This window comes from Taeniopygia guttata, chromosome 21 (genome assembly GCF_048771995.1).
Source record: "Taeniopygia guttata chromosome 21, bTaeGut7.mat, whole genome shotgun sequence".
Taxonomy (NCBI): domain Eukaryota; kingdom Metazoa; phylum Chordata; class Aves; order Passeriformes; family Estrildidae; genus Taeniopygia; species Taeniopygia guttata.
In genome coordinates, this window is record NC_133046.1 from 2,918,702 (window position 1) to 2,938,786 (window position 20,085).

Consider the following 20,085-nt stretch of genomic DNA (forward strand, 5'->3'; position numbering starts at 1 on the left):
GAGACACCAAGAATGAGAGCTTGGGTGGTCTTGGAGGTCTTTTCCAACCAAAATGATTCTGTGATGAGCAGAACCTCACCCAGACAGAGGCATCAGTGGCTGGGGGCCAAATCATGACCAATTCCAAGGGCTGGGCTGTGTCTTTGCTGAATCCATCCCAGCACTCCTTCCCTTGGAGGTGCTCCCTGGTCACCCCAGGTGTGGCTGGACACCCAGGGAGTGCCTGGAGCTGCCTTCCCATGGATTTGCCTGTCCTGGCTGGAAAAGCTGCAGTTGGAGATGAGCTGTGAGCTCCTCTGCCCAGCCCAGAGGTGCCCATCTGCCAGCCCTGCCATGGTGGGATGATGCACAGCCCCTCTTTATTTACTTATGATTATTAGTGATCAGCTGAGCAAACGGGGGATCAATAGATAAACTGCAGGGGAAGTTCATTTATATTATTCTGTCAATACCAAGGGCATTTTTATAACTAAAAAGGGTCGAGGACAAAAGATGGATGGCTCGTGGATGAATTTAACCACCCAATCCATTTACATCCCCACAAACAGCCTGGCTTTATCTGTTAACCAAAACATTGCACTTCACTCCTCAAGATGATTTTTTGCTGGGGTAATAAATAGCTCTGGCTACATTAAGTGATTGTGCAATGTGGGCCTGTGGCAGACAGAATTTAGAGTTGATGGCCTTAAACTTCTCTCTACTGCTGTTTTCTCTGTGCTTACAGTGAAGATGTGGCTGCTTTGCCGTGCAAAAGCACCTTACGCCCAAAAATGTCGTGTTTCATTTAATTTATTTAGCACAACAGTCTGTGCCAGGCAGGTTTCAGGTTGGAGATGAACAAACTGAGTAAACCAGGTACAATTTAAACCTTGCAACTTCTGTTTTAATCCTCAGACTGCACACACTACTCAGGGTGAGTAGTGTCTCTTTAAACTTTCCAGAATTCAGTTTTTATAATAGAATTTCTCTTTAGCAGAAAGGGAGTTGGAGGTAACACCTGCAAGGGGGGTCTAAAAAAGAAAATAATAATTAATTTAAAGGGTTTTTTTTTTCTGGGAGAAAGTGAGCCAAATACCAGACTGGGAGGTTTGTGTTGTTAGTTGGGACTTGCTCTGCTTTCAGGGGTCGCTGTCTGTTGCCAAAGGGGGTGTAGGGGGGAGTGTTCACAATTTAAATATTTCATCTCTGCTCTGGGGTCCTTTAAAACCTCATTCATGGAATCCCAGGATGGTTTGGGTTGGGAGGAACCTTAAATCTCCTCTTTCTCCACCCCTATGGGCAGGGACACCTCCCACTAGCTCAGATTGCTCAGAGCTTCGTCCTTCAGCACTTCAGGGATGGGATAATTCTGATTAGTGGTAAAGCCTATTTTTTTCCTAATGGTGGTCACGAAGAGCTGGTTGTAAAGGTGATGTTGGATTGCTGGGATGGAGGAAAAGAACAGCCAGAGGTTCCATGTGGAGCTAAAGAAAGGGAAAGGCATCTCCAGCTGGATCCACGGGCCAGGACTGAATGAACTCCACTTGATTTCTACAAAACTGCCAAACTATCAAGTGAGTTTCTCATGCTCATTAACACTGGGCTTTAAGAAGCCGATAAGAATGCAATATAAAATCAAAGAGCCCCTAAAGACTGCGAGATTATATTTAATACTCTCCTATCACCAGGCCCTGAGTGCTTGGCAGCAGAAACGGTGACATTTCCTAATCAGTCCCCTCTCCTGTTTGTCTTGGCTGGAAGTCTCCAGGCCTCAGCTCATTGAAGTCACTGCAAATTCTCTCCATTAGATCCTGTTTGACTTCCTGGTAGCCACAGTTAACTCCATCCCAATGGCACGGAGGAGTTATGCCTTGAAAAATCAGTGATAAAAGTTGTGATATGCATGGAAATCACAGGTTTGTGTTCTTTCTCCAAGTCTTTGTTCTTGAACATCCATTTTTCTTCACGTTAGCTCCCCCTGACATTTCCCTGAGGTACAAACACATTAGTTCATACTAAAGGATGATTTAGGATGTTCCTTTCTTTTAAACCCCACTTGGAACAACCTGCCCTGAGTCACCTCTGCAAACTGCATTTTGTTCTCCTGGAATTTAGGGAACAGGGAGGATTCCATAGAGGACATGAGCAGGTGCAGAGGTGTTCCCTGCAGCAGATTCCCAGAAATTCTGGGCCGTGGATCCCTCCTAATTCCACACATTTCTCCCGCAGCACCACTCCACCTTTTTGTCCAGGCTTCCAGCTGAAAAATAAATGGTTATAAAATGGTCTGTGGAGTGGCAAGGCTTTGCAGGCTGTTCCTGGGCCACAAACCACAGCTTGGCTGCTCCCCAGTGTTCCCAATTGTGCTGGGGTTGCCCTGAGCAGTGAATGGTTGGTTTATTCTTTCCACTCTTTTCAGCCCCTGGTTTGTTCCTTGCCAGTCAGAGCTGTGCTCTTCATCCTCCTTCCCTCACCAGCAAGGAGAGGAAATTCTTCCCCTCAGAGAAGAGCTTTCCTCCCTTCCCTCTCAATTCCAGGCACATTCACTTCAAATTCCCAAGGCAGGATATTGAAAATTTCCTTAAAATAGGGCTCACAGATTTGCTCACTATAGAAAAATGGAAGATTTTGGTAAATTGTTGGCCAGAAAATGCTATAAACCCCCTGTATTTTAACAATAGGGCTGAAAGGTGAAATGTTTATGTGTTGAAATGGTTTTCTGTGGGTTTCTTCCACGTCTGGTTTTCCTACAGATGCACATCAGTGCTGTGGCTCTGTGGGTTGTTGGCTGCTGTGTTTGAATATATATATATATATATAAATATACATATGAAGATCTTGGAGAAGAGAAGCTTTGGGGTCTTCCAGTACCTGAAGGGATCCCACAGCAAAGATGGAGAGAGGCTGGAGGGATGAGATCAGTGGGGAATGGCTTCAAAGAGGAGAAGTTGAAGGAGGAGAAGTTAAAGAGGAGAAGTTGAAACTTCTCCTTGCAAGAGGAGAAGTTTAGGTGGGATATTGGGAAGGAATTCCTCCTTGGGAGGGTGCTGAGCCCTGGCACAGGTGCCCAGAGCAGCTGTGGGTGCCCCTGGATTCCTGGAAGTGCCCAAGGCCAGGCTGGACAGGGCTTGGAGCAGCCTGGGACAGTGGAAGGTGTCCCTGCCCATGGCAGGGGTGGAACAAAATGTTTTTTGAGGCACCTTCCAACCCAAACCAGTCTGGGATCGTATGATAATTGATATAAAATGATAAAGAATCTCTTCCCTCTGGAATTCCTGCCGTGGGTTCTGGTGCTCTGTGCCTGGGCTGGGTCCCACAAGGTGCTTTGTGCTCCTGGCCTATGGCCAGAAAAGCACTTAGGTGTGGAGACATTCCTGGTTCTGTTCATTTCACTGATACTTCTTGCCTAAATATGTGACTGGGCCAGAGCCAGCCCACTCAGGAGCTGACAGGATAAAACCTTTAAGGGAATAATTAATGGGAATTATGAAGAGCAAGATTTGTGGCTTAATAACAGCATTGTCTCCTGAGCTGGGGTGGAAGAGGGGAGGAGGTGAGGTGCTGGACAGGAGAGGTGCTCCCAGCACTGCCCAAATGGTTCAACCTGCTCAGAAAGCACATCCTGCAGGTGGTGGGGATGCTTGGGGCTGCACTGAACTCTGCCAGGTCACAGCAGCTCAGCTCTGAGTGAGTGCCAGGGCTCCTGGCACAGGCTGGGATTGTTGGGGTGGCCCTCGTGGGTCCTTCCAGCTCAGGATATTCTGTGATTTTGTGAGCTGAGACATTTTTTAAAGCCACCAGAGGCTGGCTGGGAGGATCTGTTTGCTTTGCAGGTTGTGCTGTCCCTGTGTCCATGCAGACAAGCAGAGTAACTCTGCCCCAAGCCCAGCCCTGAGCAGCCCAAACTGGGCACAGCAGGGCCATTGCCTCTGCTTCCATCTGAAGCATTCATGTGAACCTGTGTGCAAGGAAGAATCGCAGGCCCTTGGCTAATTTAAGGCAAAGGAAGAGTTTTCTAGTTCTTTTTCTGCGTGGTGAGGCAGATCTGAGATGGTGCAGGTGGCACAGCCCGGGTTCCAGAGCTGGAAGGGATGTCCCCAGTGCCCTGACAGGCAGGAGGGCTCAGGAAGGGCCAATGCCAAGGGCAGGTGCCCAGACTGTGGCTGAAAGCCTGAAGTGCTCACTCAGCTGTGAGCATCACCATCAGTGGTGTACTGAGCTCTCACCGAAAAATCAGATGATAACAAAGACCAAGTTTTGAAAGCAGTGCTGTTATCTGCCTCCTGACTTCTGGGCAGTTACTGGGCAATCTCTTCTCCTTGCAGCTCGGAGCAGAGGTGGAAAGATCCCTTTAAAATCCAGATTCAGGGAGATGCAGCAGAGGCAGGTTCCAGTCTGTCATCTTCAGAGTTTGCTGAATGCACCATGCCCTGCTGAAGGCATCAAGCCATGCCTATTGAAGTTGGGTTGGGGCTTTTTTTCCCCCTAAATGACAGTTTATCTGAGCTGGGGGAATGAATGGATAATGTTACTATTTACATAAGCTCATTGTGATCTGTCTCAGTAATGTAATCAAATTAGGGTTAACTGCAGCTGGAGAATGCCAGCTTGTAAACTGTTTTTCAAAAAGAATCACATGGTGTTCCCTGACATGTTTCGTATACACTCAGGGGGCTCTGCAAAAATTCTAGCACATCCCTAACTGGTGTATCTGAGGCAGGATCCTGGTGCCACCAATTCCCTGAGCCCGGGGAAGGAAGGGCAGGGAAATCCCTCTCCAGCCCAGGCCCGAGGCTCAGGCTCTCCTGCCGTGGCTGCTGCTGACACGTTGTCTTTCCCCTGGCTAAAATCAACAGATCAGTTGATAGAACAAGCATGTGGTGTAAATTCTGAGCACATTCAGGAACATCTGTGCTAGGGGCAGGAGTGCAGCCCACTGCACACGTCGAGCTCTGTATTTAGTCTCGTGGCATTCGCATGAGATGAAGCCCAGCCTGGGCTAAAAATTACCCAATGAGCAGATTTTCGAAGTATCTTGTTATTCTTCTTAATGAACATCACATCTGGGGCTTGCTTTGCCTGGTTCTGCCTCTCCCCTCTGAGCAGGAGGTGCCGTGGACATCCCAGGGTTGCACCACCCCTGTCCCAGGTGCTGTGGAGGGTGGAATCTGCTCCAGGGCACCTGGTGACACTGTTGGGTTGCTGTCTGCTCACACAGGTGTTTATTCCACACTGGGAATGCAGCAGGACAATTCTGAGGTTCCCTTCAGCTCCCAGGAAAGTTTCTGAAGGCTCATTCAGAGCTCTGGCAGTGGCTGGGCAAGGGCAGGTTTGGAATTCTGGCCTTGCTCCTCCACAGAAACCCCACATGGTGCCAGCACCACGCCAAGCTACCAGCCTGCCCAGCTGGAGTGGCAAAATGGGACATTTGGGACATTGGGCTGTGGGATGTGTCCAAGCCAATGCAGGTAGAGCTCAGCTCACAATAACACCTTGGGCATATATTTTTTTTTAAATCAAGTGTAAAGAAAGGATGAAATAGTTAATCTGAATCAGTTCCTACTCTCTCACTACTGCTAAAATGCCTTTTCATCCATAGAATCACAGAATTGTTAAAGTTGGAAAAGACCTTTAAGATCATCAAGTCAGTGCAGCACCACCAGCACATTCGCCACTAATTGTCCAAGTTCTGATAGTTTGAGTGTGAAGATGGTTCCATCTAAATTAAAATTCTTTGTGATGCTGGGGGGCTCTTCCCCCAGAAGTTCTGTAATAGATGGGAGCTCAAAAAGGATTTCACCAAATATCAAAACTCAGCCATTTTCAAATATTCCAAACAAACAGCAAGATCCTACAGAGGATTTTCTGCAAAAACACCATTTTTGAACATGGATGAAACATTTGCACAGAAATTCTGTTCTCTAAGAACTTTGAAATTCAGGATCTGCTATGAATTGAAAAAGAAAAAAAAATAAAAAGGTTTCAGAGAAGGAACTTGCCCCTTGAGCACAGCTCTGTCCAAACCAACAAAAGGAAGCTTGTGTTGGCATCTCCATTCCGACTCAGGAATTCCTGACTCTTAAGCCTGTTTATACAGGGCTCCACCACAGCCCAATTTGCACTTCATTGGAGTTTTCTTTCCCCTCCACGTTTCTGGTGCTGCTGGACGGGTGGATTACACACTCCGACTGCACACACTTCTCTGATTGTATCCAAAGGCTTTTTGCATGAAATAATTACTGGGAAGTGTCTTCATTTGGAGGCAGCTTCATCCCCATGGATGTTTTGGAGTCATTTTGCATTTCTGTTTCAACTCTGAAAGTTTGATGGCCTAATTCTCCAAAGTTTTGGGGATTGCTGGCTCCTGGTGAGGGCACTGGGAGCAGTCAGCATTCCCTGGAAGCTTGGTGACATCTAGGACAGGCAGGATGGATGCTGTACTCCAGTCATTCATGGGGATGTCAGGGTGTTCCAGGGCGGGAACACAGAATTTTATGGCTCTGGGATTTGCCTCTTGATCCTATTTGCTCTCAGCTACTTTGGAAACCGCAGTTTCAACGTCCATTAGAGCTGGTGTAAAGCACGGAATGGTTTGGGGTTCTTCCCATGGAAACACAGCCCCTTGTTAGTGCAGCTGAGCTGCAGATTTGGCAACAGGTTGGAAATTTGTACATCAGTCCATCTCACCTGGGTATGGCCAAAGGGGGCCCGGAGCTTTGTGCCAAACTCTCAGCTGCTAAAATGCAATGGAGCCTCTCCTCTCCTCTCCTCTCCTCTCCTCTCCTCTCCTCTCCTCTCCTCTCCTCTCCTCTCCTCTCCTCTCCTCTCCTCTCCTCTCCTCTCCTCTCCTCTCCTCTCCTCTCCTCTCCTCTCCTCTCCTCTCCTCTCCTCTCCTCTCCTCTCCTCTCCTCTCCTCTCCTCTCCTCTCCTCTCCTCTCCTCTCCTCTCCTCTCCTCTCCTCTCCTCTCCTCTCCTCTCCTCTCCTCTCCTCTCCTCTCCTCTCCTCTCCTCTCCTCTCCTCTCCTCTCCTCTCCTCTCCTCTCCTCTCCTCTCCTCTCCTCTCCTCTCCTCTCCTCTCCTCTCCTCTCCTCTCCTCTCCTCTCCTCTCCTCTCCTCTCCTCTCCTCTCCTCTCCTCTCCTCTCCTCTCCTCTCCTCTCCTCTCCTCTCCTCTCCTCTCCTCTCCTCTCCTCTCCTCTCCTCTCCTCTCCTCTCCTCTCCTCTCCTCTCCTCTCCTCTCCTCTCCTCTCCTCTCCTCTCCTCTCCTCTCCTCTCCTCTCCTCTCCTCTCCTCTCCTCTCCTCTCCTCTCCTCTCCTCTCCTCTCCTCTCCCAGAGCTCTGGGAGCCGCTGGAATTCCCAGCCAGGTCCATTCCCATGTTTTACCCTGCAGGGGGACCAGGGTGATGCAGAGCTGAGGTACTTGACCTCCCCAGTGCCTGCTGACCTGGAGCTAATCTGGAGTGGAGCACAGCAGCGATTTAATGACTTGTTCCACCACACCTCGGCTGGAGGGGGAATTAAAGAGCGTTGGGGGGCCAGAGGGACTCAGTTCTGGAAATCCTGTGGGTGCCTGTTCCCTTGGTGCCTGTGTTGTCCACACCCATCCTTGTCTGCCAAACCTAAGGGAATTATTCACAGAAGTGACAGAAAACCTTAAAAAATAAATTACAGTTGTGGTGAAAACCCTCCATCCAACTTCCCAAACATCTGGGTGCATTATTATCAACAATATTATCATTGGCCATTATTATCAATAATATGATATTTATTCATTCTCCTCCTCATCATCATAACAACAGCAATATCAATCTCTATTATTTTATGTATTTTATTTTATTCTTAGTTGCAACACAACTGAATTTTGTTTCTGTTCTCTTTTTTCCTTAGCAAATACTGACTGATCCTGAGGTGACCTCCCAGGAGGGCAATATAAAAAAGGTAGGATATGGCTCAGTCTTCTGGGAGTTGTTTTATTCCCTGGCTTGGAAATGCACCTGGGCACTTCTCCTGCGCTTTTGAACCAAGGTGTTGATGGCAATAACGTCGTAAAAGTTTTCCAGTGTTTGCTGTTGCTTTTTTGGATTAAGTGTTGTGGTTCTGTTGGCATATTTTCCTGTCTTTTTGTGATTCCAGTCATTATGAAAGAGAAAATAATAGTTTGAGGTGTTCCTTGATTCAGCTACAACACAAACAGCTGCCAGGCCAAAGCGAAAAACCTCATTTACCTCTTTTCCAGTAAAAGAAAATGTTGGTCTTTTGTTAAAAGTGCTAAATTTTTGGAGGTCACTCCAGCATCAAATGTGGCTTATGTGAAGTCCAAGGGAAAAGGAATAGGTCTGTGGGAGGATAAAATTCAGCCCATGTGATGCATTAGGAGTGCTTTTCATCACATTGTGGGGCTCCAATGTCACAGTGACCAGAGGAAATGTGTTCCACACTCAGCCCAGCTGCACAAATGCTCCAGTGGAGCAGGGAGGCAGCCTCAGCACGACACATTTGGGCAGCCAGGCTGCTGCTTGGGTTGGGGTTACCCTCAGAAGCACTGAGATGAGGTTGTGCTCCATGTGGATCTGTTGGTTAACAGCTTTGCTGATTAAAGCTTTACAAGTTGGGTTTGATTCCAGCTTCTCAACAGCTGTAGCTTGTGTGTCCTCTCTGAAATGAGGAGCTGGTTGTGACTCCTTGCGTGTCCTCTCTGAAATGAGGGGCTGGTTGTGACTCCTTTTATGTGCAGTTGTCTTATAAAGGATGTTCACAGTCCTGTTTGTGAAGTTTTTGGGAGCCATTGCTGCTCATCCTTCAGTCCTTGCTGCTTCTCCACTCTTAAAACTAAAAGGAATCCCTCAGCCAAACAGAGTGAAATACAATCCTTGCCAGGCTCCAGAGTCGGGCTGGGAAAAGGGATTTAGACACGTGTCCAGTATGGCCTGTTCTATTCTTACCATGTTAAAAAATAAAAAAATCAGGTTTTATTTCCAAGGCTCCCAAGAGGAAGCATCCTCTGAGTGCCCCAGACCTCTCCAGGGACCTGTGGCAACAGGGCTGAACTTTTTACCTTGGACACCTCCATAGCTCACGGGGTGTCTGTCCTGCCTCTGTGGGCTCCTTTTGTCTGGACAGACGTGGTGACAAGGTGGCAGGTTCTCATTATCCCCACACAGCTCCCACAAGGATGGAGGGAATTCTCCGTGGCTCAGCTGATCCTTATTCAGTCTTTAATTACAATATCACAAATGAACTCTCCATCCCCACCTCCAGGATCTGTATTAACCCAAAAAGAGCAAGAGTTGGGTGAAACGGGGAAACACGAGACTGGCAGTTTTATATGTTCAATCCATGGGTCTATATTTAAACTTTGCGCTTTTATTTCAAGGGAAACTGTTACAAAAACTGCAGGTCTGTGAAAAATGCCGTGTCCTTAAATATTTCCCTGTGCAGCAGGTATAAAACTGGACAATTGTGATATTTGACAAGGGGGGAAGGCCTGGCCTTCCACTTGTGTCTTTTAAATGCATTGTAGAGAATCACTAGTGGGAGTTTATGAGGTGATAAATTTATTGAAGGATGGGCAGTAGGGTTTTACAGCTGGGGTAAAGGAGGTCAGAGCAGTAAGGTAAAGAGTTCAAGTCTAAACTTTATGGCTTGTGAAAAGACTACTGTGAGACAGCTTTTCAGTCAGGAGAAAATGAAAACTAAAGAATGAGAAATCACTCCGGACAATTTTTGTAGGATCTCTCAATTGTTTGGAAGTAGCACTCTGGCATTTGGCTCCAGTGGCACAAAACCCTCTCCGGAGCAGATTTCCTTTTCCAGCCTCTCTAAATCATTCAGTTGTCATATCCCTGAAGACACAATAGTTGAGATTTGACTTCAATTTATTCCTATTCCTTCAGAGATGAGTTGGTGGTGAGAAGGTGACTGAAGACAAATGTAACTGGAGTGGGTGGCCTGATTTAAACTGGGAGGGGAGGAAATCAAAGCTGCAGAGCTCATAATTTCAGTGGCTCTTTTGACTGCTGCATCACAGCTTCAGAATTGGGCACTAACAAGGACTAGAAAGAGCAAAAAAAAAAAAAATCCAGAATGCAGAAAAAACCCTATAAAACCAGAAAAAAACAGGGAAGGGAAGGTGATGGCAGTGAGAGGTGTAGGGAGATGTGCATGAAGCAACCTCTGCTTAAAACTGGCCCTAGAACTATCTCTGCTCTTAAGCTCTCAGGGAAAAATCAGTCTTTTACATAACTTTAATGAACTGAAAGGCAGGGAAAAGTCTGCAGCACAGCAGGGCCTGTTTTGTAGTGGAATAAAACAGGCTCTTTTTGGCTTGGAGCACAAAGAATGAGTATTTCTCACTATATCAAGTATTTTTCAGTTCGTGTTACTGTTATTTCTGCTGGGACCACTAACACCACAAAGCTGATTTCTTTGTTAGTGGTTGTCTGACAGGAATAATTCAATGTCATTGAAGGACCCATTTCCAGGATCATATTTTATATCTATGCTGCTCCATGGATTGAAGTGTGGTGTATACCTAACAAGCTCCTTATATCACCTTTGCTTGCTGGTATTCAGTTTAACTTAGACAAATACAGACAAACTCCTCATCCTGTTTGTTTAATTTTAAATCATCAGTGGTGGAAGCAATATTAAAACAGGAAAGTCACTTATTTTAGTTATTTCACTGACCTGAGTGACAACACTCAGAGATAAAAACATGAATAATACCTGTGGGTTTATTGTCCCCTACTCCTAAATGTCTTTTATTCCCAGTCCACATCCCTGCACTCTGTTTATTTTGCTTAGAAAGCAGCTCAGTGTCCTCTCCCTCTGAATTTTCCAAGCTTCTCCACCTCATTTAATAAACCAAGCAAACACCTTGTTGTCATTGTCACCGTCCCCACTGTCATTTTGCTTTAACTTTGAGCTGAAAGATTTCCACTTCCTCCAGCAGGAAGCGAGGCCTGTGCCCATTACACACCAGGTTTTTGTTTTTTGTTTTTTTGGTTTTTTTTTTTTGGTTGATTGGTTTGTTTTTTGGGTTTTTTTTTGTTTTGTTTGGTTTTTTGTTTGTTTGTTTGTTTGTTTTTTCCAAGTAGATGCATTTCTCTCCTCTCCAAGGGTCACTTTGGATGGGGTTCCAGGATTCTCTGTCTGTGCACAGCTCCCAGCCAACCTCCCCGGGCTGGGCTGTTTTTCTGACCGTGGTGACAAGGGACCTGAGGGACTTCTCTCTTCAGTAGACTCTCTATTTAGTTTCTGTTTACTTAGAGGGAATAGCCTGAGGGGCTACTGGAGAGAAAACATCTGTGGGAGATAATCTATAGAGTTATCTATCTATCACTCTTGTCGACCCTGTCTCCCCTGAGAGCAAGCTGAGAGACTTGTAATAAAAAGGCATCGCTGAAGAGGCTTTAGGGACAAATAAAGAGACATGTTAAGGGCCAGCTGAAAAAGGATAGAAGACATTATTAAAGCTCAATAGCCGTCTTATCAAAATCCAATAGGATAGGCATTTGGCAAAAGGCTTTAAATTTATTCTTTGACTTTCTGGAGAGCTTGAATTTATCCATTAACAAGAATGTGCTGCACGGGGAGCGGGAGATGCTATCGGCTTCAAAAGGGTTGGATTCAATCTGGTATTGTGCAAAACACAACAAAAACTGAAGACAAAACCAATTTTCCCCCCTCCTCGGGCTGGCCTCATTCCTACATTGCCAAATATTAGAAGCTGTAAATATAATGCTGATGAAGCTGTGGAGTAAAAGCAATTTAAGCAGAATGATTCTTCTGCGCTCACAAATCACACGGATTTATTATTAAAAATAAAGTGAATTTTAGAAAACTGAAATTTTGGCCTTTTAAAAAAGCATCAAGTAGCAAACAAGAAGCCCAGGTACGAGGAAAGCTTTCAGCAAAAGCAAAACCCCAATGAGTGTTTTGCTGCTGCAGATGCGAAGAGCGGGACGGGGCCATAAATCTCCCCGGGTTTATTATTATATCCAAAATGCTACAGGTCACAGGAACCATCTGATACTTCAGGAGCGCATTGTCGGCGCGGGGATGATTGATTGATAATTATGATAATTTGCAAAATGATTATTTGGGTATTATGGCCGCGGCCTGTCCCGCCGGGTCGCTGTGAAGACATTTTCGATATCAGGAATGGCCTCTGGCAAGGAGGGATGTGGAGAGGTCTGGCCAGGCTGATGAATGATGACCCAGAGGAGTCAAAAATCAGACTTTAATAAGCAGTCAGGAAGGTAGTTAGGGAAGAGCAAGGGAGCTGCTCACTGTCCTTTGTGCAGCAATTACTGGGCAGGAAAACACCCCCAGGCCTGAGCCTTGTGCACCCCGAGAGAGCAAATTGCAGATTTGAACCTGGATCTGCAGTTTTTCAAATTGCAGATTTGAACCCGGATCTGCAATTTCTCAAATTGCAGATTTGAATGTGGATCTGCAGTTTTTCAAATTGCAGATTTGAACCTGGATTTGCAATTTCTCAAATTGCAGATTTGAATGTGGATCTGCAATTTTTCAAGTTGCAGATTTTAACCCAAATCTGGAGTTTTTCAGATTGCAGATTTGAACCTGAATCTGCAATTTTTGAACCCAGATCTGCAGTTTTTCAAATTGCAGATTTGAACCTGGATTTGCAGTTTTTCAAATTGAGGATTTGAACATGGATTTGAATTTGCAATTCAAATTGAAGATTTGAATGCATATCTGATTTGAACCCGGATCTGCAGTTTTTCAAATTGCATATTTGAACCTGGATCTGCAATTTCTCAAATTGCAGATTTGAACCCGGATCTGCAATTTTTGAACCCAGATCTGCAGTTTTTCAAATTGCAGATTTGAACCTGGATTTGAATTTGCAATTCAAATTGAAGATTTGAATGCATATCTGATTTAAGCTGGATTTGCAGTTTTTCAAATTGCAGCTTTGAACCCAAATCTGTAGTTTTTTAAATTGCAGATTTGAACCCAGATCTGCAGTTTTTCAAATTGCAGATTTGAACCCGGATCTGCAGTTTTTTAAATTGCAGCTTTGAACCCAGATCTGCAGTTTTTCAAATTGCAGCTTTCAACCTGGATTTGCAATTTCTCAAATTGCAGGCTTGAACCTGAATCTGAAATTTTTCAAGTTGCATATTTGAACCCGGATCTGCAATTTTTCAAACTGCAGATTTGAACGCGATCTGATTTGAACCTGGATTTGAAGTTTTTCAAGTTGCAGATTTGAACCTGGCCTGCTCCGAGCTGCTGCCTTTGCAGCAGAAATTGCATTTCTGCACTTAGCAGGGATATATTATCATATTATCCCCAGCTTGTGAAAGGTGTTCTGAAACTCTCAGTGAGGATATCCCACAGATTTCTGTGAGTTTTTGTCACTTTTCTGTGTATTGAAGAACCACCCCCCTCCAGTTTGTGCACAATCCTCATCCCAGCTGAGAATTTTCACAGAATTGGGGGTTGAAAATGCTCCACAGCCCCTTGGGAGGGGGCAACAATCCCAGATTTGGGAGCCAAAGCCCCATTTCTGCAGGGCTGCTGCTTCACAGTTACTACTTTAAAAAGAGCTTTAATTTGCTTGTTTTATAGGTTGTATCTTTATGAAATAAAGGTATATTTAGCAGCCACAAACACAGGCAGCTTTGAGTTGATTTTTATAATCTTTTCCTGAATAGACTTGCGTCATTCCAATAAGCCCTGGACAAAAGAGTGGACAGTTGTCTGAGAGTCTTTTTTATAACATTTCTCTCTTTCCATTGTTAGAGAGCTGCTAATAAAAGAACCAGGAGTCCATTAATTCAGTGAATGAACATATAGTAAAGTCAGTTCCCTCTTGAGAACAATAATGTTGCGGTCAGCTTAGGTTTCCATGGAAACTAAGTACTTCTAAGAAGTTTGCATCCTTGATTTTGCTGAAATGAAGCATGTAAAGTAAAAAAAAAAGGTGTAAGGCTGGCACGGAAAAGTCAGCAAAGAAAGTGATGGTTAAATTATTTTGCAGGAATAACATTGTATGTTGAATTTCTGTGATACAGATGTTTGGGCTGGGTTGTTTAGTGAGTGTGGGTATGAGAAATGGCTCCATGAAGAGATCTCGGGGGGTTTTGAGCCCATAAATCAGGCCAAGTTAAGAGGACTGGCAGTGGTTAAGTTTGCTCTCCCCAGATCTGCAGAACGCTGAGGCAGCCCCAGGCACACGCAGGGCTCCCACACCTGCAGGTATGAAGGGGTTAATGGCAATTGCCCATTTCTCCCTGGCAAATAATGTGGATTTTGGGGACAGTGTGAACACCTCAGTTCTTTTAGTGAGTTGAGCTGGTTCTTCTCCTCCTCTGCCCGGTGCAAGCCGCAGAGCTGCGATGTGGAGCTGCTCCCAGCGCTGATTTATAACCTGTGTCTGATTGCCCTGCACTGCTGGGGTGAGGAGGTGTCCAAAACGTGCTGCTGGGGTGAGGAGGTGTCCAAAACGTGCTGCTGGGGTGAGGAGGTGTCCAAAACGTGCTGCTGAGCTGCTCACACACACGGCTCAGGTGACACACGGTGCACTCAGCAGCATCCCCTCGGATAAAAGTGCCCCTGAGCTCCAGGCAGATTTAGGAGAGGCCGCCCTGGTGCATCCCAAGCACAGACACACAGACTTTGGGCTGGGCTGCAGTCAGAAACTGCATTTCTGGGGAGGGCAGAAGACAGGTGGCTGCTGCCTTGGCAAAATAAATGGTTTGGAATCCTTCCCTGGGAGGGTGGGCAGGCCCTGGCACTGGGTGCCCAGAGGAGCTGTGATCCCTGGAGGTGTCCAAGGCCAGGCTGGACAGGGCTTGGAGCAACCTGGGACAGTGGAAGGTGTCCCTGCCCAGGACAGGGCTGGAACAAAATGATCTTTGAGGTCCAATCCGAACCATTCCATGGTTCTGTGATCAGGGCACAAAGGAGACCCATTAAGGCATTTTGGCTGAGTAATCAGTTATGCTAATAACACATGCAAATTCAGCATTTACAAACTTTTTTATAACCAGGAGTTTCCTAAATAATCTGAAACCCTCACGTGATGGTCCCTACTCTCTTTGCTTGGGGTTTGTGGGAGTCATCACACATTTAACAGTTTGAACACAAGAGTTTGAACACAAATTAAGAGTTTCAACACAAATTAACAGTTTTAACACTTCTCTCCCTATCCTCCTTTTCTCTCTGTGTCTATAAAATTAATCTCAGTGCTGCCCTGTTAAAAGCCACGTGCACTATCATACATGAAATGCCCATACCCAGCGTTGCTGCTTATCCACTCACATCTGATGTGTTTTTAATTGTTTGCATCAGGAGCCCAGGCTCCTTTTCCCTGCTAACCAAAGCGAGGGGCTGGTATTTCCAGCCCGCCAGTGAAACAATATTCTGGATGATTAGGAGGCATTACAGCCCCGGCTCAGTTTGAAAATGCCAGAATGCCCCAGAGATCCCCATGAATCTGCTGCCAGCCGGCCCCTGTCAGAGCTGAAGGCAGCACTGTCTGGAGCCCAAAATCAACTTCAGGAAGGTCATGTGAAAGAAAATCCTCAGTCATCAGGAAGCCCTTGGCCTCGTGGCCTTTCTGACATTTTCTGACAAACCTTAAATCACCAGAGTAGACAAAACATCACAAATTTTGGAATGATAGCCTGTGGGATTTGGGGGCTGCGTGGTAACTTGGAAGGTAACACAGACACACACACAGAGCCCCCTCCCCTCCTTCTCCCATGGAGAAGGCTCCATGAAGGATGCTGGATTGGGTTAATGCCACTGGAAGGAGAATTTGGGTCAGGTTTGAGCCTCTTGGAGCTCCCTGGATGAACAGGAAAACCTGGGCAGCAGCTGGGGAGGGAGGAAAGGGGAGGGTGGGCGTGAGTAACACCACAGTGACTTGAAGTTGGGTCCAGCCCTGATGGTGCTGCTGTAAAAATAAAAGCCAGAATGCAGAGAACTGGGTGCCAGTGAACAATAATTAATATAAATATACATAACATAGCAAACCCCCCCCCCCTTTTTTGTTTGTATTTTTTTTTCATATTTTTTTCTATAAATAAATCAAGGCTCTGCAGAGCAGTGAAGATGGGACTGTTGTCCCTCAGGGACAACAAGATATATTCATATATTTTGATTTTAGATTCTATAAGATTTCTATGAGATGTTAAAATACACGTTCTGGAAAAAAAAATAAAACAACCCAATCAAGTTGATTTTTCACAGGACACTTTGGGGAGCAAAATAAAGGGAAGTAATCACCAGAAATCAGCTCCTCTGTGATGTTCAGTGGCGCCTTCCCTTTGGAAATTTCAGCTCTGTAAACATGTATACAACTATATATAAAAATATAGATATAATAATAATAGTAGCAGCAGGAGGAGTCTAAATTAAGTGCTTCAATCCTTTCTTGGCTAACCCAAGCAATTCATTTTTTTTTATTACTTTTTTCCCCTCCTTATTATAGACTGTAACACAGAATATAGACCAGAAATAGCAAAAGCTGTGGAATAGATTAGAAACTAATTTATAAACTTCAGAGGAAGTTTTCCTCCTGCTTAATGTGACCTTATAAGTAACTGAAATTAAGAAATCTTCTGTCATCTGGAGGAATCCCCTCTCCTAATCTCCTGGAGTTAGCTGATTATTTTAGGGATTTGTTGCCATGAATTCTGGCCTTGGGGAGGGGAGGTGAATTTGCTACCCAGCATTTTTCCAGCTCATTAATAACTGCTGCAGAGATAGTTCTGCACTGCTGCTGTCAGGACATCTTAGCCCCTGCTTGGTGCAATAATTCCTTCTGTTCCAGAAGAATAAATTGCAACTCCTAAAGGAATTGCTTCTCTGAGTTTCCACTGGAATTTCAGTCTTCAGCTTCAGCTCCTCTGCCCCAGAATGTTGGTTCTTCCTCACAGAAAGTCTGGGAAAACTCTGGGAATTTGTATCAGTGCTGCTGCCTCAAGGTAGTTTTTAGGACAGTCTTAAGTTCTTCTTTCCTGAAATATTCAATTTAAAAATGAGTCAAGAGGAATTTTAATTTTTTCACTGTTTGCCCCTCCGATTACTAATATTTATATGCAAAACCAGGAAAATCTCAACTTTCATGTTGATCTCTTCCCTTAATACCTGCTTCAGTTTTTTCCCTCTTTCTGCAGCGCTGCCCAGAAATAAGCTGGGCTTTTCTCCTGGTTATCTTGGCAAATCCAAGCAGTCTATTGCTCAGCTCCTGCTGCCATGAAATGGAGATTAATCATTTTCCTTGTCATGGGAATCTTAAAATAGGTGAATCCTGGAAAATGTCTGTGCTGGGGCTGGGGTTGCCTTGTAAATCCACCCAGAGGAAAACGCCCTCAGCTCTGCCTGGGCTTGGGATGCCCCTTATACTGACCTCATCCCTTTTGTCTGCCTGGCTGTCTCTTCTTCCCCTAAATGCCTGTTGGCAGCAGAGGAATCCTGGAGGGTTCTTTTCCTGCTTTCCTGCAATGCCAAGCAGGAAGGATGTGCAATTTTTCCTAAGGAGGTTTTGCTGTCCCTGAGTAAGATCCTTCCTCTCAGGCTTTGTGTCTGCTGATGACTCGAACATGTCCTGGAGTTCCAACAGCAATTTATTCCTGGCAGTTTGTGTTTGCCAGTCCTTTTGCCAAGAAAAACTTGGGATTGGGATAGTGTCCCACCCTCCATTCCAGGTCTGCTGCTCACCATATGCTCCTTTGCTCTTTCCTGCTCTTTCCAGAGCATCCCCTGCTAAACCCGGGTACAAACTGGGCACTCCCAGAGTAGGAAATGTGGGATTTAAATCCTGTTTGTGTTTCCAAGGCATTGCTGTATCAGAGATACAGACATAAATATATACATATAGATTCAACCATCCAGCAAATCCCATCCTCATCCAGGAGCTGGGTTGGGTTTATGCAGAGCACTTCATGTCCAGCTGCTGTTCACACACCTAATGATCCATTTTTAAAGTATTTAATTCCAAGAAAAGAAGCCATAATGGTCACTCATGGACATTTTAATTATTGTTATGCTGATAGCACGGTTTTCTCAGAGCAATGAAGTCAGAAAAATGAGATTTATTATTTAATCCTGGTGTATGTCCACATTGCTGCTAGGCCCAGAACAAGGATTTAAACATCTGCAACATGAATATTTGTGTTCTGGTGACTTCAAAGTGTTACGGAGCAGAATAGTCATGAAAGCAGAATATTCTGGGCCAATTTTAAATGGTCCTTTTTGCTCCATGATAGGAAGGTTGGCAAAGGAGCAGCTGCTGGATGTGAGGGTTTGCAGCCATGTTTGGCTTGGAAAGTCACTCTGAAGTTTGGATGCATCTCTGAAATCCATCAGAACCCCTTTGGTCTGAAAAACATCCATGAAAACCTTGCACATGACTTCTTTTTTTTTTCTTTTTTTTTCTTTCATACATTTGTTCGAATTCCTCAGACTAACTGGGCTGGAAAAACCCAAGGAATAGATTTTCTTGTTGCATTTTCTCTCTTCTGTTTGTAACGCCAGGGAAAGCCTGGAAGTCTTGGAAGCTTATGCACGTAAATGATGAGAAAAGAAACTAATGGAGTTTTGCTTTTTCCCTGAAAGTTCAGAAATCCTTTAGAGCTGGACAAGGCTTTGAGTGTGTTTTGCTTCTTGCAGAGGAGTAAAACTCAAGAAAAAGGACTTAAATATATATATATCTATATAGATTGAGTTTCCACAAAGCACAACCACAAATTGATTGGCATAATGAGCACGTGTTAGGCTTTAAAGAGGGAGAGGGGATTTTTCCAGCTACAGTTCTCAGCTCTGTGGTTAAATTAATATTTAGTGTCAGCCAGAAAACCTGCGGGACTCTCTCTGGGTAGGACAGAAACTGCTGATCTCACTGATCTCCTGTATCTCTGCTCTTCCCTCGGCCTTGGGCTTTTTGTGCTCTTTTTCTGTGATGCCTGAAGATGTCAAACTCTGATTATAAAGCCATGTGGTTGGTGCTTCTCTCTCCCATTTGAGGATAACCAAACCTCTCTGTATTTACTCAGCAGGATTTGCCTTTGTAGTAGCCCCATTTCCCCCGCAGGTTGTTTTCACTCCCATAAAATAGCTCACCTTGTGCTTGTACAGGGCTCCCCCCTTTCATGCTAACACAGCACATCAAATATTTGTTTGCTTTCTTTTTTAAATATCAATGAATAACCACTTCCTTTAAAAAAACATAAAAGAAGGAGAAGGAGAAGGAGAAGGAGAAGGAGAAGGAGAAGGAGAAGGAGAAGGAGAAGGAGAAGGAGAAGGAGAAGGAGAAGGAGAAGGAGAAGGAGAAGGAGAAGGAGAAGGAGAAGGAGAAGGAGAAGGAGAAGGAGAAGGAGAAGGAGAAGGAGAAGGAGGAGAAGAAAGCTGCTGAGTATCTCATTTCACAAGTCTGCTGTTGTAAAACTGCAAAGCCAGTGTGGTGGCACAGAAGTCCCTTAAATAAATGAATTCAATCTGATTTTGTGCTTGCACAGGAAAAGTTTAAGATAAGCAGGTGTCATGCTGTAAAAGAAGCTGCTGAAATTCATATTCTGCATTTAGGGTCGCTCACCTGTGTCGTGCACAGAACGGGACCAGGAGGAACCAGCCCAGGAGCAAGGTTTGGGTTGGATGCTGAGAAAAGTAGCCCCTGAATAGCTGAGAGCTGAGAGGGCTCTCTGGGGAGGAGATAAAATACAGGCTCGGGAGAGGTTTAGACAAATTTTAGAGAAAACCTGCCAGGCCGGCCTGGATCTCCACAATGGTGCATGGGAATGAGCAGCACCCGGGTTTTCACCGGGGTTTATCGTGTCCATCAGTGAGAAGGGCGCTCAGGGAGGCAGGAGCCATGGGATGAATGGACCCATGTCCATTCATGCCACACGTGCGGCCCCAGCGCACGGGGAAAATGCCAGCTGGGGGCACTGAAAGCTTTTCTTCTCGTTTTTTAGGCTCTTTTTGCCTCCTTTTAATGGTGCCTGGGAAGTGTCGTGCCCTTTGTGTTTGGTTTTCCTTATCAGCCGAAGGTTTTTCTCGGTTTTCAAGTGGATTTGGTGCTCAGGAGAGCTGGCAGGTGGGGAGCGAGGTGATCTGAGGGGTGAAA

General features: G+C 45.3%; 1 protein-coding gene across 6 annotated transcripts in view; it reads left to right on the top strand.

Annotated features, from left to right (window-relative positions):
- The window catches only part of PRDM16 (PR/SET domain 16), a 284,989-nt gene that overhangs the window by 141,659 nt on the left and 123,245 nt on the right, over positions 1–20,085 (top strand). For all 6 annotated transcript variants that reach the window (XM_072917258.1, XM_030289174.4, XM_030289176.4 and 3 more), the window contains one exon: positions 7,866–7,916. Coding sequence is in view for 5 of the 6 variants with exons in the window: in XM_030289174.4 (XP_030145034.1) it covers positions 7,866–7,916 (51 nt within the window). In the remaining variant the exon portion in view is untranslated. The remainder of the gene's footprint in view (positions 1–7,865; positions 7,917–20,085) is intronic.